This window comes from Stegodyphus dumicola, chromosome 10, assembly GCF_044657685.1.
Source record: "Stegodyphus dumicola isolate Sdum_Otavi_A_Nest chromosome 10, ASM4465768v1".
Classification (NCBI taxonomy): domain Eukaryota; kingdom Metazoa; phylum Arthropoda; class Arachnida; order Araneae; family Eresidae; genus Stegodyphus; species Stegodyphus dumicola.
This window is the reverse complement of record NC_140777.1, coordinates 142865941-142893315: the sequence shown is the minus strand read 5'-3', so window position 1 is coordinate 142893315 and position 27375 is coordinate 142865941. Positions and strand designations below refer to the sequence as shown.

At 29.9% G+C, this 27375-nt stretch overlaps 1 protein-coding gene across 1 annotated transcript in view; it reads left to right on the top strand.

Moving 5' to 3' along the window:
- Sou (required for meiotic nuclear division 5 protein souji) overlaps nucleotides 1-26924 on the top strand; it is a 66162-nt gene extending 39238 nt beyond the window's left edge. The window contains exons 4-9 of the mRNA XM_035370914.2: nucleotides 1754-1854; nucleotides 3920-4089; nucleotides 4804-4969; nucleotides 6993-7095; nucleotides 11844-11998; nucleotides 16879-26924. Coding sequence (XP_035226805.1) covers nucleotides 1754-1854; nucleotides 3920-4089; nucleotides 4804-4969; nucleotides 6993-7095; nucleotides 11844-11998; nucleotides 16879-16942 — 759 coding nt within the window. The 3' untranslated portion in view covers nucleotides 16943-26924. The remainder of the gene's footprint in view (nucleotides 1-1753; nucleotides 1855-3919; nucleotides 4090-4803; nucleotides 4970-6992; nucleotides 7096-11843; nucleotides 11999-16878) is intronic.
- The last annotated feature ends 451 nt before the right edge of the window (nucleotides 26925-27375 follow it).

Genomic DNA, 27375 nt, shown 5'->3' with positions numbered 1-27375 from the left:
TACTAGGGAAATTATATGCAAATAAATCTTCTTTGAACATAGAAATATTTACAACCTTTATTTACTGATGGATTAAAATCCATTGATCATGTTGGACTGACATTGGCTTATGGCTGTATTATTGAGGGCAGTTGATTGCACAAAGCGTGCTCTATTTTTTTGGCTGAAATTATTTCTGTTGATTAAGTACTTTTATTTATTTCAAAACAATGGAGAAAAAGGAAATTTATCCTTTACACACTGAGTGCACTCAAATCATTAGAATCTCGAGGTCATTCACAAAATCCTTTGCTGTTGGAGGGTATTAAATTTTTATTTAGATCTTGCATTGTTGGATTGCTGGCAGTGTTAGTATAATAAGCAATGAACTTGAAGACATTGCTGCCAGGTCTGCTGATGCCATCAATCTACCTGATTCCCATTATCCCCTTATACAGACATCATAAAATATATAAAATGGCAAAATTTTTGTTGTTGTAGCACTGGAAAGTTGGAGTAACACTGGAAGGTACAAATAAATAAAGTATGGTAAGTGAAGCCTGAAATAAAGTGTTGGGTTAAAAAAAAAAAAAAAAAAAAAAATTGAAAGAAGTATTGGCATGCTAATAGATTGGTGATTCTCAGATTACACATTAGTACCTGAAAGAGAGAATGCCCCAATCTGTGTAAACTGTAATGCTACATTAACTGTGGTTCATATTTTAAATGATTGTCCAAATTTTAAATTTCATATGTTGAAACAGTTTGTCTCCATCTCCAGAAATCAATCCTCATTTTAATTTGTTTGACTTTTTGAAAAAATCTGGTTTATACTATAAACTGTAAAATTTAAAATTTTAGAGTTATATTTTTTAATGCAGAGTAAAGTTTTTAACTTTGCTGAAATTTTAAGCTAGTATAAATTATTTTTAATTACTGTACTAGGATATTTGAGTTGATGGTTGTTTTTAGAATTTTTCAATTTCAATTTGTTCTTTCTATTATCATGGCATATACCTTTTAACTTGTTGCATCTTGACCTGGCAGATTATGCTCCATAAAATACCACCATCCAGGTATATCATGCTGATGCATGTGCAGTTGAGGCCAGGAGAATTTCTGTGACAGTTTTTGGGTTGATCATGTAGCTTGAATTAGGCCTTGTAGTGTATTTGGAGTCTCTTGAGACCGGTCTGAAAGTTTAGGATTTTTCTCTTAGATCTCCCATATATTTTTATGCTTATTCTTTTTTGATGGAGGAGGAGTGTTTCAGATGGACAATGCAATATGCCACTGAATGATTTTAGGAATACTTCTCAGACTTTACTTCAATGACTTGGTTTCAGCAGATTTTAACCCAAAGCCCTCTGGATTATGTATAACTTTCACTTTTAAATTAGGTACAAAAAATGGATCGACCTAATTCATTTGTAATTCAGTAATCCATACTGTGCAAGATTTGTGGGTGATCATTCCTTTCACGTAGTTTCTTTAATGTGTTTTTACTCCATGCCTCAACTTCTGAAGGCAATTCTTGGGATATAAAGTGGCATGAATCATTACTGAGCATGTGGCATGACTTAAAGTGGCATGAATCTTCTGACTTAACAGCACAAACTTGCTTATAACAGAAGCTTTTAGTTTTAAAACAGTTTTTAATTGTTATATTTTATTACTAAATATAATAATAATATAATTTTAATTATTAAATACTTTTAAATGTGATCTTATGATGAATTGCAATGTTCTTATATTCTAATTTTCTTGATATTAGGAAACAGGCCTCCAAATGGAACAGAACAAAAGGGAACCATTCTCAGAATTAAACAGAATACTAGATGCATTAAAGAGAAGAGATTTGGAACCTGCTCTTTTGTACGTAAATATTTTTCTGTTAGAATGCTTTCCAAAAATTAAAAATGTAATAATAAATTTGACATAACCTAAAAATTATGCTGTGATTGATTCATATTTTCACATGAGGGCAATTCAGCTGTATTCATTATGCAATTCAGCTGTATAGTTATAACTAAAAAGTTATAGTAAATTAAATGTATTCAGATATACTTGTTATCATTTATGTATGTACATCAAGTCTAGTACTTTATTAATTTCCTAGCAAGCTGTGCAAATGAACAAAACTTACCTTAGTAAAGGATATGAATCTCTCTGTTCTGTATGAAAGCCCTGCAGTTGCATTTCATATCTTCTAATTGCTGTAGTATACAGGAAGTCATTGCCATTCTTGAAAAGTTTTGAGCTCTTAAAATGGTTAGAGGGGTACAAAGACAAAGGCAGCATGTTTAGAAGCATCCCAAAGAATTGGTGCAATTTGGATGACTATGGCACCATTCCATGCAAGTAATATAACCTAAGTAGATAATACATAGAAACTGAAGGTCTTTTGTTCATGGCTGTGCTTTATCATATGTAAGAATAAATGCTGGGCCAACTACTACAATATATAATCACACAGTGGGATTCAAGGACTTCATCCCAGTACCTTTGAGCCATCATCATACATCTTGTGAAGATATGCAGCGAATACCAAGAAAATGCAGCATCAAGATTATGTCATCATCGCAGAAAGAACAGCATTCAGTGATATTACTAGACTTGTGTATTCTTCCTCCTCTGCACATATAATATTAAGTACTTAAATTTTGACTCTCTGGCAAACAGTAAGTTGAACCGTTTAGCTGCTTTCTGATTTTTGTGTTGATGATACCATTTCAAGTGTGCTCCTTTGGCTTTAGTGCTTAAAGAAGCAAAATCTTGGTACCTGTGTGCCACAGTAGTTACAAATATTGACCTGCCAATCGTTATAGTGACCATTGCTGTTTGATTGATGAGATTGACCATTGCTGTTTGATTGATGATTAATATCAGTTGAATTCAGCTAATAAAGCCATTGCATTAACATTTGACTAACTAGGAACAACTAGAAGCCAAACCAAAATGGTGACACCTGGTGCTGAAGAAATATGGCAAAACAAAAGAGAGTGAAATGGTATGCCTTTAAAGAAAAAGAACTGGGAATTATTCTTATTAATGGAATATGAGAAATGCTAAATGAAGATAATGTAGCTGAAGTCTTCATTGTAATGTCATTACCCCAGTTTTCAAACGAGCAACAGGTGGCAGAATTAGTAGAATGGTTTTAAATCTAGAAAATATCACCACTGATAATGAAAGTGATAAAAACGTTTTTGTTGAGATTGAAAAGCTTTCAGTTAGATCTTTAATAGGAACTCTGGAGATGGCAGTTACAGAACCTTGAGCAGGGCAACTGTGTAACTGAAGAAATTGTCTTTTTATATAATTAACAAACTTGCTTAACCAATTTATATTGAAAAAACAAAATAATTAATATACTCGAGTTCTTTTTGTAAATTTTGATTAACTTAAGGTCATAAATGCTTCATTATTTCGCAACCAACCATTTCATATTTTTAATTTAATAATATCTGCATATCATTTTACTATATTTAGGTTAATTTAAAATGCAGAAATTCTAGAAATTTATTTTCGTCAAAGTCATGACTGTTCTGTATCTCAGACTGTGTAGTGAATCCTCTCATGACATCTACCTCCCATAAATGCAACAATTGCCCAAATGTGACCAATCCTGAAAGTGACTGGTACTCCTGAGAATATAAACATTGATACTAAATATCATCTTTTTAAAAAAGCCACCTCAATAAAGATCAAAATCTTCTGGAACTATGGTTGCTTATCTTAGAGAAGGCTCATTATAATTGTGTTTGAATAACTTTTACCAGTTGATTTATCATGTATTAGATATTTATTTAGGAAATGTGTGATGAATTTTTTAACCTTCAATTATTCAATTAATTTATACTTTAAATATATTTTTAATGTACTCTAATTTATACTTTTGGTAATTTTAGTTACTTTTATGCTTATGACTATTTTTCAGCTGGGCTCAATCAAATAGGAAGAAATTGTTGGAACAAAACAGTTCTTTGGAATTCAGACTTCATAGATTACATTTTATTGATTTATTACAACAAGGAATATTTAAGCAAGAAGAAGCTATAAGTTATGCTCGAAAGAATTTTCAGCATTTAGCAATACAACATGAAAAAGGTATTATTTCTATAATAAGGATCTAAAAGATAATTGTTATAAAAATAAAATCAAATTGATATTTGTTGTATGCTTTCAATACTGCATAAAAAGTAGTTATAAGAATTATATAGAACTTATAATTTAACCATTTGGCTCACAATAATGTTTATGGTATTTCATTTATTATTATTGTAAAAACAGGTTTTTATGTGTCTTAGATGCTATAAAATCATTATTAGTTTCATGTGAAATTTCTCTTTTTTTGGTGGGGTGGAGGGGGAGAGTTAGATATGAAAAATTTAAATACGATTTTCAATAACAGTTGTCTAATTTTAAATTTAATCATATTTTAAGCACATCAACTTTTAATTTTATTTGTATGTCAAGGTATTATTAATTAGTAAAATTAAACTTCCACTTGGCAATAATTTAAAATGAAAAAGTGTAATGCATTCTGAGATTCATTTGATATGGTGTGTATCAATGAGCATTCTACACCAAATAGAAAGAGTGAATTTTTTTTTCTTTCTAAATGCATTCAGGGATTAGACGCCTTTTACCATACTTAATAAATCAAGAAATCGCATACAATAAGTAGTACAGTAGAGCGTAATGGAATTCACACTTTATGAAATATATATAAATGTACTGTTAAGGATTTTTAGATATGTTGATCTTGTCTTCCTGTTTAGTCCATAGATGCCTTACTTTAATCACATATTCTCTCTTCAGATATCCAAGTTCTAATGGGAAGTCTTTTGTACTTAAGACAAGGAGTTGAAAATTCACCGTACAGTTATCTGTTAGATCCGATACATTGGGCTGAAATCTGTGATATTTTTACTAGAGATGCCTGTGCTTTACTTGGTTTATCTGTGGAAAGTCCGTTGGCAGTTTGGTAATTTGTAATTTATTTTCAAATAAGTTTAATAATTAGAATTTTGTTTTGTTTATTTTTGTAGGTTCAAGTAGTATGAAGAAAATTTATCATATGCTGTTCTTTTTTCGACCATTAATCATCATTTCTGCTGTTAAGTGTGGCTGTAATCTCTCATTTAGGTACCTTACTAGTAGGCTTTATCAGTAGTGAGTCGGTCAAAGTTGCCGAATGATAGTAGTTTATCCTGGATTCTACTGAAATATAAATTGGATGCACAGGGTTTTCATGAATTTCTCGTAGCATAATGTAAATAAAAACCAGTTTTCTTCGGATAATCTTTCATGAAGACATTTCTCCGAAGGCAGACGGCCCTTTCATGCTTTTCCATAATCAACTGATGGAGCAGCCATCCCGTCACATTTTTGCAAAAAGTAGAGATTTTTGAATCAGGTTTTTATGTGAAGATTCTATAAAATAGTTGTGTGAAAATATTCATGGTTTATGCCAGCAAGCAAGGTTTTTTGCAATTAAGGCTTTAGAAAGCATGAATAAAGGAATATTGTTTACAGATGAGATGAAGCTGATGTACTTTTCAAATAAATATAAGCAGAAAGGCATGTTTAGGCTAACTTTGGAAGTTAAAAAAAAAAAAAAAAAAAAAAAAAATTCTCTTTGTGCATTTTCCAGTTTCAGACAGTGTGTGAATATCCATGAAATTTAAAATGCTAGAAAATATTTTCCAGTTGTTTTGTGCTTCATTTTGCCTGCATTTTCTTAGTAGAACAATACAGAATGCTAAATTTTGGTACAGTATGCATGGCATCTCTGAAAAATTGATGAAATATGTTTATTTTCTCTCTTTTGCTTGGTTCCTTATTGTCAGCATTACTTAATGACAAATATGGCTCAAAAATTTTAGGGAACAGAAGTTTATTTATCAGTTTCAGATTTTGGATAGTTGACTCTTCCCCTTTGTTTTCTTCATCTCCTCGTCCTCTACTTTATTTTCATTCCATCTTTTCTATGAGATGTTACAATACCATTAAGAATTCTATCTGTTGGTTTCAATAAGTTTTCAATATATACAGTTAAAATACTTGATATATAGTGATACTTCGTTATCTGTTTGCTTTGAAAGTCCTATTTTGGAAAAAATTTTTGTTTGGTATACAGCTTGAGTTCAGTGAGTCACAACTGTGTGTACTACACTTGTTTACCTCTTTCAAGATAATGCTGCATGAACGTCTACGTCCTTGTTGCTAATATTCAGTAAACAACTCATGCTATAATTCTGAATTTTCAAGTGATTTTATTTTTTTTTATCTTATTTATTTATTTATTTTTAGTTAAAATTTTTATAAATTCATTACTAGTGAATTTTAAGAAAGCTTATAAAAAGAATCAAGCAACAAAGAAAAATGTTAAGATTTCCATGGATGTGAAAAAGTAAGTTTTGAAAAGTACAAAAAAAGCATGCATATTCGTGACTTTGCTATGAAATCAACAAATGTTTTGAAGGGAATGAAATCAATTACCAATCAAAGATCAGAGATGTTAGAGCAAGTTGAAAATTTCTAGATAACAAAAAAGCATTTATGTACAGTATCATGTGCAGTGCGTCATTTATGTTAAGTGTATGTTTCACCCACTGCATTTTAAATATTCATTATTAGTTTTAAACTGTATTATAAAAATAATAAAAAAAATTAAAGAGCAGTTTAATTATATTATTTTTTATTAGAAAAGTTCATTTAGTATATTTCCAATAATGTGAAATGGATTAATGATGTAGTATACCAAGGTACCACTGTTTTGCTAGAATTAAAACATTTAAATTTGTGTACTTTTTCTGATACTTCTGATATCTTTGGTACCCTAGGTAATTTATTGCCTAAATTCACTTTATGAAAAAAATAAAATCATTTTTGGCTGTATAGAGGAAATTTATGTGATTCTATTTTTAAATGTCTTGTGAATTGCCTTCAAAATGCTTGACACTTTTAACCTCTCTGTCTTTTTTTTTTTTTTTTTTTTTTTCCAGTACTAATGCTGGCTGCATAGCTTTACCAGCTCTGTTAAATATAAAGCAAGTAATGCAGCAGAGGTTAGTTACAGGTGTATGGAATACATGTGATGAGTTACCTGTAAGTATAATTTCACATAACTACAAGAATATTGTAATATTTATATCTTCTTTCAGTGAATCCTATGCAAATTCATAGTAAAACTTTGTTGTCAAATTAATTACAAGTGAGTACATGTTTTTATCTGTGAGTGTTTAGTGTCCAGTGTGCGTCCCACTGTAATCATAAGCAGTGAGTTATAGTGAATTCTTTCTTAGATAACCACATATGATTTTACATAAATTTGGTTTTTTACAAAGTTGGTCACTTTAGAAGGGTCATGTTTGATAGCAATATTTATTAAAAATTCTTTTATTATATCATCAGTCATTTGTAGAGGTAGTCTGTCACAAGGATGGCATAATCAATTGCATGAAAGCGCCACAATCAAGTTTTATATAAGTGTTCATAAGTTGGATGTTATATAATCACAGTTTAAAATACCATGAATTCTCTTGTGGCAACAAGTTTTGAAAGTTATGAATATTTTTTTAGAACATAAATATGCATCAGTATTGAACATTTGCTTAAGAGGTCATTTCTCTGAGATAAACTTCTTCACATTCTGACTATCCACATACCTGGCAAATAATTGCAAAAAGTATTCATGAGGCAATGAAGTAGATTGCCAGAACAGTTATGTGATAACCAAAGTATATGCACAGCACATCTATTTTAACAGGCATATAGTGCTGTAATTGTATGGATTCCAAATTTGTACAATTCTTCTTCTTCTTCTTCTTTTTTTTTTTTTTTTTTTTTTTTTTTTTTAGTGAAATGGATTGTTGCATACATGGAGAGAACAAGAGCACAAGAAAGGATGATTTCTTTAAAAAGTTAACTTTTAACTGTAAATGCTTTTTAATTTATAAATTTTATTGACCGATTGCTCTTGTATTCTTAGCACACTATCATTTTAAAAATGGCTGTTTTCACCCTTGAGCTCTTGTCAAATAGTTAATCAGCAACACGTTTATCACTTTCATTAGAAAGTACCGGAAAAGTACCGTGATGATCATCTTAAAAAGGATTAATAGGATTAATTGTCTGTAATTATATTTATTGTGTTATTTACTTCCATATGGTCCCTCCTTTGCTAGTTTTTATGAATTTCATCCTTTGAAACTCTGAGTAGAAGATTATACTGATGTGTCCTACTTCTGATCAGCAAAGGAGCATATAATAGTAGATGTTCTAATATTGATTATATTATTGGTTATATATATATATATTATTGATTATATCATGTATTGATATATTATTGTATTCTATATTTCACACAAGTGTCTTATAGTTATTAATTTCAATATTATTCCTTTTATTCATACATTTTACTTTGCTATCAATTGATATTTTGCATCTTGTGATTATAACTTTGGAGTTTCTTAATTGTATGTTGAAAAATCTGGGGGGAGGATATGCAAATAAATATGGTATGTAATTGTGTATATATGTATATATATAAAAAACAGGATGATTATAAAATAATGAGGTGTTCAGAGTCCTCTACTGAATAAAGTGCTGGATGAAACATAACCAAAATTGATAAGCATGCATAGTGGACCATCGGATTTCAGTTTCTGGGAAAAAAAAAAAAAAAAAAAAAAAAAAAAAAAAACACTTTAAATGCTAATAAATAAATAAACTGCATTAATTTTCATAATTGCATATCGTGTAGCAATCATAAGCAGAAAAGTAAAGGCTGGAAGAATTCTCAGCATTTTGAGATCAACTGCCTTTTGGCTGTTACCTTATGGGACTGTGCTTTGTTAGTCAAGCTGTATTATCAGTGGAACGAGAATGCTAGTGATGCCCTTCATAAATTTTGACAGTTAAAGAAGTTGCAAAAAGAACCTATGGGCATAACATATCTATGAATCATTATTTAACAGTTTGAAACTGCAAGAACTCTAGCACAGCAACCAGATGAGGAACACATAGTGATTAGTTAGCAATAAGTTGAAAAAATTGCAGCTGCTATTGTCAAACAGAAGATGGCAGATGTGCAGGGTATCAACAGTGCTTGGGTAGTATCTCGGCACATACAGATCCCATACTTAACGTTTCAGAAGATCCTGCATTAGATGTTGAAGTTTTACTTGTATAAAATTTCTTCTATTCAAGAATTGCACCCTTACATTGTGGCCACCCAATTTGATTTTCCATTGATATTCTTAGCGCACATGCAAGTTGATGGAACTTAGTTTGTGGGAGATTTTATGCAGTGACAAAGCACACTTTTGTTTGAACAGTGGTATTAACATACACAACTGCTACATTTGGTCTGTGAATAATCTGCAAGCTTATATGCAGGAGTCTCTCCTCTCACGGAAACTCGCAGTGTGGTGTGGCTTTACAGCATCTTTCATCATCAGTCCTTACTTTTATGAAGACAATCATGTAAGTGGACCGGTGACCTGTACTGTTACTGCTGACAGGTATGTCAGTATGTTGTAGAACTTCGTGGTTTCACAACTGCAGCAACAAAGATTTCTTGATTCGACAGTATTCATGCAGGATAGTGCACCATCCTACATTGAATTTAAGGTACAGCATATATTGAGACTCTATTCTGACAGCAGATTCATTACTCGTGCATTTCCTATGCCACCGAGGTTGCCGATCTCAATCTTAGTGACTTTTGATTGTTTCAATTTCTTAGAGGTGTTCTGTATCAAGCACTTGTCCCTGATATCACTACTTTTAAAAGATCGAATAATGTTAGAGGTAAAGCAAATTAATTCCGATATGTTGCGAGTTGCTGTGGCAATGTATGCAGTTCTTGGAACATCGCAATGATGGTAACTTTGAACCTCATTTGTAAGTAACAAACAATTGTTTATTAAATTGATGTGTAATGTGTCGTTTGGCATTTAAATGATTCATTATTCACACTAATATACTTTTGCAGCAACAACATTTTCTCTGGTAATGACTTTTGGTACTTTTTCTTTTAGAAATTAAAATCCCAGGGTCCACTATGTATGCCCATCAAATTTGGTAATGTTTTGTCCAATATATTACTTGCTAGAGGGCTCTGAATACCTCATGTTATTTTGTAACTACTCTGTATATATGCACAATCAATGTTGTGTGTAATCATGGCTTTCAAGATGAATTTGAAATTGATAGATTTGAAAGGTCTCTACTTTACAAAACAAGCATTTTTTGCTGGATATACTGATATAACAATATCTGCTTTGCAATGTGGTTCCATGCAGAAACCACATTGCAAAACAGATACCATGTATAATATATTTTACCATTATCCATGCTTTAAAATACATTTAAATAGCCTTGTAATAAATTAATTGCATAATTTTCACTGGAGTTCTGCTATTGAAGGCCTGGTGGTGCAGTGGCTAGCACATGTCACATAGCAACACCACAGGTAGGGGTTTGATCCCAGGGCTGGGCAAGATTGACTCAGCCTTTCATCCCTTGAGTGGGTCGATAAAATGAGTACCAAGGTCACTTGGGGACTAAACATCAGGGGTCCTGTGACAAGCTGACCACTTATTCAGGGAATATGCTTATGCACTTTGGGGCCCACGGTCAGGAAAGCAGCTATAGGGGCACTGCAGGCTATGGCCCACTAGGGCTTGTTGGACCTTTGAGTTTAATAGTTCTGCTATTGAAACTTCAAAACAAAATTATTTCAAATCATGACTGAAATCATTTCTCTTAAAAATAATGGAAATTACTGGTAGACATAATCCTTTTGTAAATTATTTAACTATACAGCACAAAATATTTTCTTTCTTGTACTTGCACTAATGGCCAAAAGTTAACATAAGATAGCATAAACCTGTTTATTGAATGTTTACAATATTTTGATAGTATTTAGATTGCTGTATTTAATTTTATTAGAAATGCTTAGTTTATAGCTTCATTAAATTTGCATGAAAAAAATTTTCATCAAATTATACTTTTAAGTATTAATAAAAATTAAGAATGCAAAGGTTAATGCTTATTAATTTTTTTCCTAATTAGTTTCTGCTATTGATAGGGTTATTATACAAAGTAAATTTAAAAAAGAAAAAAAAAAAAAAAAAAAAAGAATACAGTCTGATAAGATACAGTTTGCTTAGTTTGCAAATTTAAAAACTTTAATGAGAAGTAATCTTATTCTAGATTTGCAGTATCAGTTTTAGGACTTGCAGTTCTTTTTGAAAATTTTTACTCTCCTTAAATTTTTTTCCAAATGATATAATTTTGTATGTTACTTGAATGATTAGAAGAGTCGATATTATAAGATCATGCGAGTTGTCAATATAAGATTATGTACTTTCAATTTTTTAATTCTTTAAAAAAGGGCAGTCAAAAAGTTATATCTATAATTTAATTCTATGCTGTAGAATGTATAGAGACATTTAAACAGGTTTCATATCACCATATACCTTGAACACTTCTGGCAAAAACTATTGGAAGTAACCAGTATTTCTGAAAGCATAAGAAGTCATTAGTTTTAAACCTGACCTCTTCAAGTAGATCAAAATCATGTAGAATCCTGAATGCTGAGCTAAGGAAAGGTTTAGTATTTAAATTAAAAGGAATCATGCTATATTTTATTAAATTCAAGCATTTTGATGTAATAGTTGCCAGCAAACATGAAGATTAAAGAAAAACTTGTATTCATTTTTATTGATAACTTATTATCACTTTTCCCAAGTCTTTCAAAAAGGAATAAATTTTAATATGTTTGTGCTTTTATTAAAATTAACTTATTACCAAAGTTTGAATTAATTTCTGTGCTGTTTCTTTTATAGATTGAAATTGACCTTGGGAGGAAATGTCATTTTCATTCCATCTTTGCTTGTCCCATCTTGAGACAACAGACTTCTGAAAATAATCCTCCTATGCGACTTGTTTGTGGTCATGTGATATCTAGGGATGCCCTTCATAAATTAGCTAATGGAAATAAGTAAGTATATTTCTGGTATGCTAACAAAAGAAAACCAGTATGAGCAACATCCCACTCTAAACAAGTATGTCCTGGGACTTCACTTATTGTTTAGAACAGACTGAAAAATATTATCCCTCAACAACAACCATAAATGTGCCCCCCTTTTTTAAGTATTGTAGTCATGGATTTTGTAAAAGAAAAAAAATATCCATAGGTCTGGATATTAGATCATTCCAGATGTTTAATGTCTGGATTTCACACTTTTTTACTATATTATTTATTATTACTTACACACACATATATATATTAAACAAAATGAGTAAATTAAGGGAATAACTTCAAATTAAATACCGCCCCCTAGATGATAGTCTAATTTGAATTTATTCAGTTGACTGCTTCATTTTCTTACTTTTTCATTAATTTTGTTTTGATTTTTATTTTTTCCCTCTTTCCTACTCTTCTACAACAATAATTTAGCCTTCTTGCATTAATTTAAAATTTTAGTTGATCTTTGTTTATTAAATAAGACGTCACGGATAGTATTAATTTATTTAACAATCTCAGCAGTGTTAGCTATAGATTTTAGTTTTGGTCCTTTTAGTACCATCTTTTTATTTTTGAATATATACATACATATTATTATATATATTAAATTATATACACATATATATTTAAAACTATAGATATAGAATCATTTTTCTTTCTCTCTTTATAGATAAATGTGATAATGTAATAAGGCTCATTATTCTCTCTCTCTCTTTATATATAAATGTAACATGGTGAACCTTCCCATAGCAACCACTTTTTAAAGTGGTCAATATTTCTGGCAGAATGAGCAAGCATTGTTATTGAATGTGACATATGTAAGAAGACCATTTCTGTAAAATACTGAAATTATCTGTAGCCATAAGTGGTCAGCAGAGAGAGAATTCCCTGTATTTGTTTTTTGGCTGTCAATTTTGCAATAATACTTCTTCAGATAGTGCATTATCTTCAATATAGGCATAAATTGTTCTGTTCCTAAATTAAATATCTTACAATTAAATAAATCCTGATGATAAATATGAAAATAAAACTGAAAACTAAAAATAAAAATCTGTTAAGTTTTCCATTTATTCATCATAAATCATAATACACAGAAAACTTTAACCTAGGGTTTCAGATGATTTGGTCTTCTGTGGAGGTAGTAGTCTTAGGAATTCATGGCGTTTGTGCATGCGTACATACGTACATATCTTGCGTAACTCAAAAACAACTATCCTCAGAATGTTGAAATTTTGTATGTGGGGCTGCTATAACACATCTTACAGCTTTCACATTCAATACCAATGCTTGTTCATACTGCCAGAAATATTAGCCACTTTCAAAATTAGTTGCTAAGAGAAGGTTCACTATATTACATTTATATAGAGAGAGAGAGCATAGTGAGCTATCTAAACAGATTGTATATCTATAGTTTTAAATATATATGTATAAAAATAATAAGATGGTAGTAAAAGGACCAAAACTAAAATGTAGGTGTACACCTCATATTTTGGTTGCAACCGGCCATACCAAAAGTATATAAATATATGTATGTATATCTCAGTTTCTTTATTCTTATATATTTGTAAATTGTGCATTTTTTCTTTAAAAATGATTGAATTATGTTGTTCTTATCTTTCGGTGAAGGTTTTTTTTATGCCTTTAGTGAATCTGCATACAATATTTGTAGAAGTATCAGAAATTTAAAATTTAAGTGTGGCTGAGCATAATTATTTTTGCCGTGGCGGCCATATCTGTTTACATTTGAAACTTAGCAAAATAGTAGATTTGTTGCCAATTTAGAGAAACTAAGCTCCACAACAACAAAGATAATGCTTTCTTTTATTATTGCGAATTAAATCGTGCTTAATCCATTCTGGAATTTATTCAAAGAAACAAGTGTTTAAGATTTACTTCATAATTTTTAATATAGATACGTATTTTGAGTTTTTATGTATTTTTGCCTTGTCACAAAGCAAGAACTGAATTAATTGAATAAGAAATACTGAATCGTCTGTGAAAAACTTTTTTTTTTTTTTTTTTTTTGTTGTTGTTTGCTTAATTTCTTTTTACATCCTTTTAGATTTATTATAGTATTTGAGTAGAACATGTGGCAACAATTAGGTAATTCTTCAAATGATATAAATTTTGTGCATTCTGAGTTATAAAATGAATAAAATGTAACGCTGTTAAGTGAACCTAGCATCAGAGTGTCGCTGTGGTAAACAAATATAGTGAATTTTAAAGAGTGCATTTATTCTGGTGCGGTTTATGCGCTATCGACGAAGTAGATTTAAAATTAAATCCAATAAGTTTAAATGAAATGCAAGAAAAAATATGTAAAATTTAATATTCCGTATATTTATGTATATATATGTATAATTTAATATTCCGTCATATGGTGTACACACCAGATTTTTTAAATACCTGATGTCATTTGGTCAGTCTGTGCTAATTTTATTTACTGCTGTTATTTTTGAGGTACACTGCTCAAAACAAAAAAAAAAAAAAAAAGGGGGGGGGACAGTGCTATATCTCCCGTTCTACAGTGCCGATTGACAAAATTCAAACTGCATTTTTCATGTCTTGAAAGCGCAACTTAGGATATATATTAGCTTTATGTATAGCACTATTCTAACATAGGTATTTTGACACAAAATCAGACTTTTTCTGAAAATAACATACGAATTTTTTTCCATATTTCGATTCTACGATTCAAATTATGCCAGAATGCCAAGTTTTGTAAATATCATAAGAGTAGTTTTTAATTATTGATTTTTCCGGATTATAGATCATCAGTTTAAATCTGGTAAAATGGCATGCAGAAATTATAAAATTAAAAATATGAAACCGTAATTTATAAAATAATGAGCAATTATGATCTAAAGGGTATCAAAATTTACAAAAAAAGAAGCTTAATATTTATTTGTTTACTTTATTAAACATTTCTTTCAACACGCGTATGCATAAAGCATACCTTACGCATAGCCGAAATTAGAAAATTGCAACTAGAAAACTATTTGATTTGTATTTGTGATATTTATAATGATGAGGAATTTGATTTAAATCATATCAAAGACGGAGTACATCGAGATTAAATACTACATTTAGTAAGGAATTACAGTCAAAAGTCGTTAATTCGGACACCCATAATTCGGAATGATCTATAATCCGGACATCAAAACTAAAAACTTTCTGCGCATGCGCAACGTTGACACATGCGCAGAGGCGTTCACGCGTGCGCATAAGACCTTTTACGACTGCGCATATGAGTGTGCGCAAGTGCAGAATACATTTTCGCGTGCGCATTTTATGTATAATGGACGTATAAGCTAAAATTATCTAATTATCTATTTCAGTTAATGTTGATGATTGCGTTGTTCCTTAATTTTCGAATTGCATCCGGCTTATTATTTTTTGCAGACTGTAAGAGCAATTTTATAAAAGTAAGCTTAAACTTTCGATTATATCAAATAGAACTTCCGATATATATTTGTTAATATGTAAAGGATCTAAAGCGAAAGTATGTTTTGAAATCCGAAATCTGTTTATCAATTTCACGCTGCTCGGCGGCGGGCGCCTAATGAATTGGAAGTTGATTTGTCAGCACTATTGTTATCTTCAGAGCAGATGTTTTTATTTTATTTGGCTTATAATTCCTTACCAAATGTAGTATTTCATCTCGATATGCTCCGTCTTTGATATGATTTAAAACAAGTTCCTCGTCATTATAATTCGCTTCCGATAGCGAAGAAAAGTGACAGAGGTTATTGAAAACAAAAAAATTTCGATTGACAAATTAGTCGGTGTTCTTGACACAGCAATTATAGGACTTGAACGGCGGAACTTTGTAACTGAACAAGAAATTATGTCTGTTTAATAGAATTAAATAGAAAGTATTATCACATGAAACGAAGCAAAACTTAAACAACTTACATTGAAAGAAATGTTTAATAAAGTAAACAAATAAATATTAAGCTTTTTCTTTTTGCAAATTTTGATACCCTTTAGATCATAATTGTTCTTATTTCATAAATTACGGTTTCACATTTTTAATTTTAGAATTTCTGCATGCCATCTTATGAGATTTAAACTGATGATCTATAATCCAGAAAAATCGATAATCCGGAATCGCCGAAGTCCCGACGAGTCCGGATTAACGACTTTTGACTGTATAAGCCGAATAAAATAAAAACATCTGCCCTAAAGATAACGATAGTGCTGACAGATCAACTTCCAGTTCATTGCCCGTGCCAGCAACGTCCCCCCCCCCCACGCAGAGCAGAGTGAAATTGATAAACAGATTTCGGAACCGTTAGATAAACAAAGGATATGCCTTTATCCATTTTTTATAGCAATTCGTTTTTTGTTTGATGGACATCGAAACATACTTTCGTTTTCTAGATCCTTTGGGAGCTCCAGCATCGGAAATTCTATTTGACGTAATCGAAAGTTCAAGCTTACTTTTATAAAATTGCTCTTACAGTCTGCAAAAAATAATAAGCCGGATCCAATTCGAAGATTAAGGAACAGCGCAATCATCAACATTAACTGAAATAGATAATTAGATCATTTTAGCTTATACCGTCCGTTTTACATTAAACGCGCACGCGAAAACGTATTTTGCGCTTGCGCAGACACATATGCGCAGTCGTAAATGTCTTGCGCGCATGCGTAAAACGCCTATGCGCATGCCTCAATGCGGCGCATGCGCAGAAAGATTTTAGCTTTGAGGTCCGGATTATAGATCATTCCGGATTATGGGTGTCCGAATTAACGACTTTTGACTGGACATGAATTTTTAATCAGTAATTACAATTTTAATTATCATTGTTATTATTGAAATATATTATTTATTTTTTTCTTTCTTTCAGACTGAAATGTCCTTATTGTCCAGTGGAACAAAATCCATCTGATGCAAGACTGATTCATTTTTAAGCAATTTGAGCTACATATTAATATAATGCAAAAGAAAATGCTATTCATTAGTAACGCTGAGGACTATTTTTGGAAGTGTAGCACTGTAGAAAAGTGCTAAGGTGTATGATATTGTATTTTAGGTGTAATTGTCTTGCTTTAAGAATTAAAAGATTTATTTTGTATCTTTTAGTATTAGCTCACAGTTTCCTTTTATTTATTTTTATTACATTTCAGTCAGTTTCAATTTGTGAGTTTTGTAATATATTTTTTACTAATCAAATTTGAAGTTGATTCCTATATTGAAAAGTAAAATGTAATCCATAATAAATTATTAGTTTGTCTTCTGAACTACTTCTCAGTTATAATTTGGGGGTTTTTATCAGTAAGTTTCTGTGGAAAAAAATTAAATAAGGTTAAAAAACTGAAATGAATAAAATGAGATAAAAAAAAACAAACATCATTTTTTGGCACTTCTTTACTTTTCTATAAGTTACCTTATTTGGCAATTTAAAAAAGCAGCGTTTCTTACATTTTATGTAACATATTTTATGTTAAAATATTTCAAAAACCATTACAGTATGTTATGTATAATTTTATAAATGGAAATTTTGATCCAGTATGAGGGTTACAGCATACTTTACCATATGTGACAAATACTTAATTTTACATAATTCTGTTTGGCTCTAAATATAAAGATATCTGGGACTCCATGGAAATAGCTATTAATCTAATGTGAAATCAAAATTTGGAATATAGCTAGCTCTTTTGAAAATTCTGTATGAATGAATTCTTTCCAAATTTTCAATATTAGGCAAAAATTGTCCAACTATTTTCTTTGGCAGTTCTGAGCTGTTGCCAGTTCTCATGTGTTTCATAACAAGTTCAAATTGCTGTCTGCTTACCTTTTTTACTATAAATTTACTATTATAAATGGATAAATCCATATCCTAATTGTGTATGTGGTGTGCTTTTTGTATCTGAAGCATTGCTACTGATTGTTACACCTAAAAATTTTTCAGATGCTGCTGACATTTGGCTTCTAGTGTTTCTATGAATTTCATGGTTATATCTAAACAGTACTTCATTGATGACCTGAAAGGAAAAGCACTGAGAATACTTCAATTCTGTGATATAAATATGATATAAAACCACTTGTTTTCCCTTTTCAGCCTTGAATAGAGTTCTGTCAAGCAGCTTAGTCAAAGAATTTGAATAGAATCAGAGAACTCGTTCACATTTTTTTTTTTTTTTTCTTTTTTTTTTTTCCATTGGTCATGTACACCATATGTTTCCTAAGATTTGCTTACTGTATCCTTGTTGTTGAGTTAGATGCCATACCTGTTTGCATAGACTTTGTTCAAGACATAGAGAAAAGATTTAGATAAAAGAAAGATAGCATAAAGATGGTTTATTTATTTGATAGAATGTGGATCCTAATGATCTTAAGATCTAAATGTGTATGATTTTAATAGTTAAAAGAAATATTTCATTAAAATTTGCAAAAATTCTGAAAAAAATACGAAAATCATAAAATAATGTTTCAATTGAAGGCATTGATACAATTCATTATATCCGATTTTTATGTTCTTGGAGGTTAGCTACAACAATATAAAATAACATTAAATGTTATTAATGTTATTTTATAATTGTTAAGTAAGATTGGGACCAAAAGGTTCATTCATTAAATCTGAAGGTTTGTGAAAGTAAGGTTGAATAGTATTATTAATGCTGATAATTTTCAAAAATAAATTATGAAAATTAAAGATGTGTAGCATTAAAATATGGATATCAAATTAGGAAGTGTCATTTATCCTTAAACAGGTGGTAAGTGCAAATTTTGATTGAAAATGGTAAAAAATAACTGCTTGATATTTTCACACCTTGGTGAGAAGTAATTACATGATACTTCTAGTGTTGAAATTTTCCTACTCTGGGGAATGCGATCTTGAGTGTTAACACATCCAGAAATTATAGTAATTTTGTAGTGCAGTTTGCCATGAGAGGATTTATTATATATGTATGTGTATATATACTCTCACCAAGACTACCAGAAATGTTTCAGGTAATTTTGTCTTTTGTGGTGGATGTCGTCATATACAAGCCATGTTCAGTTTTAATGTTTATTTATGGTCTCCAAAATACTAGGCAGTTTGAAAGGTTATTTTCATGAGAAGATTTCACCAATATAATTTAAAATGTATTCATTCATCATATAGGGAATTTTTGGTAATGGCATAGTGTGGAATGTACTATTTTTAATTTGTTCCTTATGTCTTAGATGGCACAATTAAAATGTTATTTTTAATGTTGAAAATAATTAGAAATAATTACGTATACATATTTGAAAATAGTTCCATGAATTAATTTAATAACCCTTTAAATTTCAATAACTTTATAATTAATAATAATAGTTTCATAAAATAAAACATTCTCTAACTTTTACTTTCAAAATTTGAATGGGCAGTAAAATGACATGGAAAAGAAAGGGGGCTAGAAAACTAAAATTATATGTGTCATTACTTAATATTCTGATGAAATATTAAGTAATGACACATACAAACAATAACACATACATGTTTAATTTAAAGTCCTATTTAAACTATTTGTCATGTTTCTAAAGTATATGAATATCATATCAGATAAAGATTATTAGGTATTTATTTTCTAGTTTTTATAATTTTTATGTTTGTCCTTTCCTATTTTTAAATTTTGTGCTAAAAGCAGCAATTTCCAGCCGTTATTGGTTGATGACATGCTGAAAAATGGCAAACTTAGGCTCACTTAGGTTCAGTTTTGGTTAGGTTCTTTCAAAATAAGCAAAGCATTTGAGTGCTGTGTGGCTAAGAAAGGGAAGTACTCTGTGAGGGAAACTGGCTTGCATTCACATTGACATGCAGGAATCAGCCTAAAAGAGGCATCTTTTATGACTGTTGTATTAACCCTCTCACTGCATACTTTTTTAAATCAAAGTAGGTTAAAAAATTGCATATTTTTTTATTACATATTTCAAATAGTTTGTATATTTTAGAGTTAAAATATACAAAAATTTTTTGTAAAAGAGTTTTTTTTTTTTCAATATAGAAATAGATCATATAAAAAGGTTAAAAAACTGAACCTTGTAAGAATACTAAAATTGAAGAGTAATGATATAAAAGCAAAATTATGAAAATTAATATTGGTTAAAATATGATTTATTTTATAAAATACAAAGGTAAAACATATATACTAATGAAAATATTTGCATAATGTAATATTTTACATATCAATTTTGCACCACTGTTGAACGTTTTCAATAGAAACTGAATTTTCAGATTCATCACTATCTGCAGAGGAATCCTAGAAATTCTCATCAGTTTCGCTATAACTATTTTCAATATACTTGAAATCAGAGTCAGAACTACTATCAGTGTTTGAAATATCGTCAGGAATATAGGTTATATCACTCATAAAACGCTTCCTGTCAGACATCTTTGTGCGTGCAAAATGCTACATTACCTATTCTTTTATATTTGGCAGAAATGTGGACAACTAAGGCCTTCTGTTAGCCCACATCTAAATAAATGATTAAACATCACAGAAAAGCTGAAAGGAAACCTTGAATGAGGAAAGAGCGGGTTGCACATTTAAATAGACTGCAAAAATTCAGCCCCGTGGAAATCACGGGTTGTGCAAATTTTGCTACTTCTATGTTGCTTGTGGAAATCGCTGGATGCGCAGCGAGATGGTTAAGACTTAACATAATAAATGGAAGACTTAATGTAAGACTAAATATTAAGATTTAACCTTATAAAGACATGATCTTTTAATTGCCAGACAAGTGATTTTTAGATTGCAGCATTTAATTTTTTCTAAGTGGCAACTAAATAAAGGTATATTTTACTTTGAATTGCTGACATGTTTAATTTATAACAAGGCACCAATTATATTGGTGCCCAAGGGCACTGCAAATGCTGGAGCCTGGTCTACCATTATTCAGATGTAACACACATACACATTATTTTTATGCAAAGACATTATTTTCAAGATGTAATTATACTCATTGCAGAAAATTAAAATATAGTGTATTATAACAGAAGTATAGTATTCAAAAGAGAATATACATTTTTTATATCTGCGATCATCGGACATGACAATCACAAAAACCGAGAAAGGCTGTAAACCAAAGTTTTGCTTTGTTGGTAGAAAGTTTAAGAATTAATTTTTCTCGTATAAGTTTTTCTGTTGCTCTTACAAGATATTCAAATTAGGAAAACTTTTAATATATTAATAGCATCATAGTAAATATACAGTATATTTTTGTGTGAAGCCTTCTGGATTGTAAAAATTTGCATTATAAGTATCCAAATTTTATGATTTTGTTTAGGAAACAGCTGTAGGAGCCCTCATAGGTTATACTATTAACAGTACTCTCTTTATATATATATATTCAGTAAAATTATTATAATAATTTTTCAGTTAAAATTAGTAAATTCCATTGAGAAAATTATAAAAATGTGTGTAGCTTTTCATTATTAGATATTTTTCATGGGAATTGGTTTAGTAAATTATTGCTGTGAACATAGATCAGAAAGAAAATCAGACCTCTTTCATTCATATGCAGTATTTCTAATGGATAGCATTTTTCTTGCTGTTATAAATTTTTATCTTTCATCTGAATATTAACATTAAAAGGTTTGCTTTTACAAATATTTATAAAATGGTTTTCTATGATTAATACTTTATACAATATCTGTGTGTTAATTGTTCATTTTTGTTAATTTACATTAATATGCCATCATTGCACTGATATGTAAAATGAAGAATCTTTTTGTAGTTGTGAACACAGTATAAATATATGATGTACAACAATCATTTTGATTTTATAAAAGGATATACAAGCCAAGAAATTATGAATAACTGAGTATCTGAAATATTGCATTAATATGATTTAGTGTGAAAGTTTGAGTACCTAAAATTTTAGTTGCTTTATAATTGTTTGATATTTATTAAAAGGATTATGAGCATGTTTAAAAATATAGATGTTTAAAAAAAAGTTGATGGAAAAGAATTTTTAAAATAAGGTGGACATTCAGAATTAATTGAAAAAGGCGCAAATGGAGTGTGAGATTTCTTCATTGACTAGAAGCATAAAAATGCCATTATTTTAACAAACCAAATATTTTATTTCACATATTCATTGTTCAGATTTAACATACATACACATTAGATTAATATAAATGATAATTTAGCAGCATTGGTAATCCTTTCATACATCTTTGCATTTTTCTAATTTTGCAAAAGCTTTTACATTATTTCTTTCTCAATATTTTGCTTCTACCTTCTCAAAGCATTATACTTAAAGAGACAAATATATCATTATTTTTGAGGCTGTCAAAAAAACTAAGACCTGTGTTTATGTTTCATGTTTTCTTTTAAAATGCTGATTTTTAACTGACATCCTAAATCCTCTTTTAAGAATGTTCAAGTTCTTCAGAATTTTTATATCACAACTAATTAATTGTGTAAAAATCAAGATTATAATATAGTTGTGATTTTGATATTAGTTTAAAAGCATGCATTTCTTACAGAAACCTACAGAATTGTTCCTGTTTCATTTACAGTTTTTACGAAAGGAATATAAATAATCTAAAAACTGCAGGGAATAACTGTCCACCTCAACATATATTTCCAACCTTGGTGTGCTGTAATTGTAAGTGCACGAAGATATTTAATATGTATATAAATGCATAGGTCTGTATATATGCAGGTTATAAAGTGAAAAAAGTGTGGAAGGGAAGCTATTTTTAATGATATAGAGCTTGGTGTAAGATTGGCATGCCAGTTAGTTCCAGTGAAAGTGTAAAGGTAAAAGATGATATTCAATTTAGTTGTAATGCACATTAGTCATGAAAATTGCTGTCTAATTTAATAGTCTCTTATCAAATACGAATTGAGCTCAAAAAAATATATAATGCATATATACGCATGCATGGTTATATATTTTGCCTTAAAGTCTCAGTTGCATTTGTTAGTGTGTGTTGATAGATAAAGATTCATAGCAAATTGTATATATATATATAAATATAAAATAAAGACTAAACCATTTAGTTTTATCTCATAAAATAAAATTTAATGATTTGTTTGGGTTAATTTAACATTTTACATTAGATATAATTTTAGCAGTGAGTATAAGTCTTTTGTTCATAGCATTCTAAAATTCTGTATGAATTTTTCATTATAAATCTACTTATGAGACATTCGTACAATGAAACTTAGTTTTTAGGATGGCTTGGAACTGACTTTGTGCACAGTAATGCTATCACAAAGCTCATTAGTTTGTGTAATGATATAAGATAAATAGCCATAAAGGGTAAAACAGTGTGACAGTGCAAATGAATAAGCTCTTCTGATCACTTCATGTTCTACTATAGACAGGATTGGTCCCAGGCATTTTGTCATTTTGTAACTCAGTGCAATCTCTGTGATTCTCACATTCTGTACTTAAATGCATAAATTCTGCCAGTTGAGATCTAGTCTGTGTCTAGATCAGTCAAAGAAACAGAAGTGATGGAAAACTTTGTATTAGTGTTGCTTCTTTTTGGGTTATTATCAATAATGTTCTTAATGTTCTTATGTGGTATTTTGTCTGAGTGATAGATAAAGGCAAGGTAAGTTGTTGAATATTACCACATTTACCATAATTAATAAGCCTGTATAAGGTGGCATATCATCAGTCTGTGGAAGGTGATTCCAAACATGCATACCTGAGCATGTTCAGTATTCAACTGTCTTGAATGTCATTTTAGATGAATTTAAACTAGTTTAGAGGCAAATGATAAGAAGATGTGGTTTATCAGATAAAGACTATGTTTGGTATAATTTTTTTGTAAAATTTAGATATTAAAAAAAATCTAGTACAGTAACAATGTACAAAAACAATGTACAATAGATTTTCATTTAACTCTGGGATGGGACCTTAATTAAAAAAAATTGTCTTTCAGGAGAGGATACAAAATAGCAATTATTAGTTATAAATTATTAAAAAAAGTATATGTTTTAAATTTTGGGCTTGATTTATCTACCCCCCCAAATCATTCTCCCTCTCCCCCCTCCAGATTCTTATTGTGATGCAAAAATCATGGCACATTTTTCGATAAAGATGTTATCAATAGTTGTAATAAATTGTTTTTAATTGGATTCAGCTTATTTCAATTTAAAGTTTTCTTACCTTTGAAGTGATTTGTTTTTGTTTAATTATTATCTTTCCTTGCACTGTATATTTTCAGAATTTTGGGGTTTGTTTTCTGTCATGTTCTTTTTCCACTTGCTTAAGTTTATTAGTACAAAAATGCTGTCTAATTTACAATCGCATTTCCAGTTTAACACCTAAATGCTAATAAAAAATATACCCTTGCAGACTGCCTGTTTATTATTTTAAAAACAAATATGCAGAAATATTTACTGATACATGTCTATAAGGAACCTGAATGAGAATTGTTAAGACTCCAAATTCTACGTTATGTGCTGAATGGATCTAATAAGAAATCAAATGTTCTAGCATACATAATTATGATTTACTTAACCTGGTTGTCAAGTTATTTGAATCCTAAGTTATAATTATTCACATCAAAATTGGAAAAATTTGTGGCAAAACAGCTAAGAAATTAGTTTACAAATTTATACTTTTGAAATTAACTCATTGCAAGAATTTAGCAGTAAATATATCTGTTATCCTAATTTGCAACCATTTAATAAATTAAATAGTAAGATGTTAAAAAAAGTAAATGTTTCATTCAGTTTTGTTAATATATTTCTGATTGTGTATCAAAATTTGATAGTTTATGTTGAAATATAGTAGAACTCTGATTATTAGGACTAAGACTCACTCCTCATTTCCTCAAAAAATTGGCATAATCATAGTCTTGTTTTCTGTATAGGCCATGATAATATGTAATACAAGTAATAATGACAGAATATTGCACTTTATACTCGGAACAAAATGAGCATGAATACGCATGAATTTTTATTCTTGAGGTTTTATCCTCAAGATTAAAAATTCATGCGCAAAAAGCAATGTTACATAGAGTAATAGATTGCGTGCTATGAGACACAAATTCATAGCTTGAAGGGGGAACTAGCATAATATCACTACACATGTTTAGCAAATTTTTTACAAATTAAATATTTACTACATCTAAGTTAATCACTGGCTTAGAAAGTAAACAATGTTTTGCATATATATATATATATATACATACATGTATATATATATATATATATGTACATACATGTATATACATTATGTAATGTATTTCCTATTAATGCATATAGACTGTATATCATACACATCCATCTAAATTAATAGCTTCTTAAGAATATGTACTGTATTCTTTTTACATGATTCACACACAAAAAAAAATTATGAACATGTAAGTACATTAACAATTACTTTTATGCAGTATATGGGAGGAAAAAACAATTTGCATGATTTACTTGGTGTTATTAAAGGCTAAATTTGAAGTCCTTATAATCAGAGTTCCACATGATATGCTAGGTATGCACCGAATTAGATTTTGATACGAAGATCGGTTAAAAATTCCAATGTAGCTCAGTAATGGTAAGCACTAGCAAACTGAAATTTTATGGGTCCTTTAAAAATGTCATTCAATACATGGTCTATTTATTTTACTGCCCTTTAGACATTTTTATATCCATGACAAAATGCATATCCATCCCATGGTCTACCTTCTGCTGTAGGATCAAAGTGAAATAGCCAGGTTTCATCACACATGATGACTTCCTAAAAACATTCTGCACAGTTTCCAGAGAAATACTGTGGAAGATCATCACATATGTTCTTCTAGATTTGCATCATCTCCCATGTCAAGAGCTATGTAACCCAGTGAGCACAAATTTTTCTGCATCCTTATCTTTGGATTAGAATTGGCACACATCCTTTTGCCATGCCTTTGTGCTCCATAATCTGTCATTTTGAATGAGTCTTTCAATGACTGATGTGCTTTCATTGGTTATGATGTAGATGCTGGATCTGATCATAGCTGGTTCTAGATTTTTCAGTCACTACTCCAAAACCTATGAACCAATTGACCACACATCAATTCTATTCTTTCTTTGTATCACTTTGCTCATTTGGCATAGATTACTTGTCTCTATAAATTCACAATAACTTATTGTAAATCAAACCTCAGATTCGTAGAGTTATCAGACTCGTAGAGAAATTTGACCACTAAAAATTGCCATAACGAAGTATCTCGTTGATCAACCATGTAGCTTACTTGTAACAGTAGGAAATAAAAATTGGGTATAGGTTAGGTGGTAAAGGACAAATGCTTTCTGCAAAGTGTTGTCCATCTAATGCTTACCATTACTGAGTACAGACGATTGTGCAGTGCTTTTTTGATCAACCTTTGTAGTTGCTATTTCTACTTAATTATTTAATAATAAAAATGGTGCAAAATGATTTATCAATCATATGTTTGACAGATTCTGCAAATTAAGACAAATAATATTGTTGTTGTCTTTTTTCTGTAATCTAAAAGAAATATGCAATTGTGTGAGCAGCTGTCTTGTTTTCTCAGTTTCATAAACATTAGTTTACTTGTAGCTTCTGTAAAATTATGTGTGTAATTTTTATATAATTATATACTATATAAAGTAGGGAGATATGCTTTGTATTAAAATATTTGCATACAGAAACAATGAAAGCAAATGTATTGTTGGTAATGAACTTACTTCGAAGGATAAACTGTCTTTCCACATTCTAGTGCATAGGGTAATTGAAATAAAAGAATGAGTTAAAGCTGAAGATATAATATTTATTTAATTATAAAAAAAAATGGATAGTTTCTGTTATTGTGTATATTCGTGTATTTTTATCATTTTTTATGCTTTCACGAGGTGATGTTTCAAGAACAATTGTTTGTTTCTTCTACAGAGTGGTAATTCAGAAATTATTGATACTTCAGATATATTGATGTAAATAAATATCATTTTGTTTAAATACCTGCTTACTTATTTTGTATTACGTTTGATAGTATTACTTTCTTAAGATGACCACCTACACTTACAGGCAGTCAGCAGTCATGTTCTTAATGGAATCTACTGTGGAAGTAGATTCCATTAAGAACATGACTGTTGGTGAAGTTCCAAGATCATCATTTATCAATATGCTGTCAGAAATATGGTTAATTTTCAGTAAGTAATTATTATAAGAGATTTCTTTGCACTGTGCAGTAATACAATATGCCTTTTAGAATTGTGTGCATTTTTATTTACCATTAAGTAAAATACACTTGTCGTCAAAATCAAAGGATAATGGGAAAAAAAAAAAAAAAAAAAAAAAAAAAAAAAAAACATGCTCACTATGTTAATATGCCCAGTGCTGTAATTATTTATGTTAATTAAGTGCAACTGACCACAAAATTGCACTTCCACGCATACATTGTCGCTGG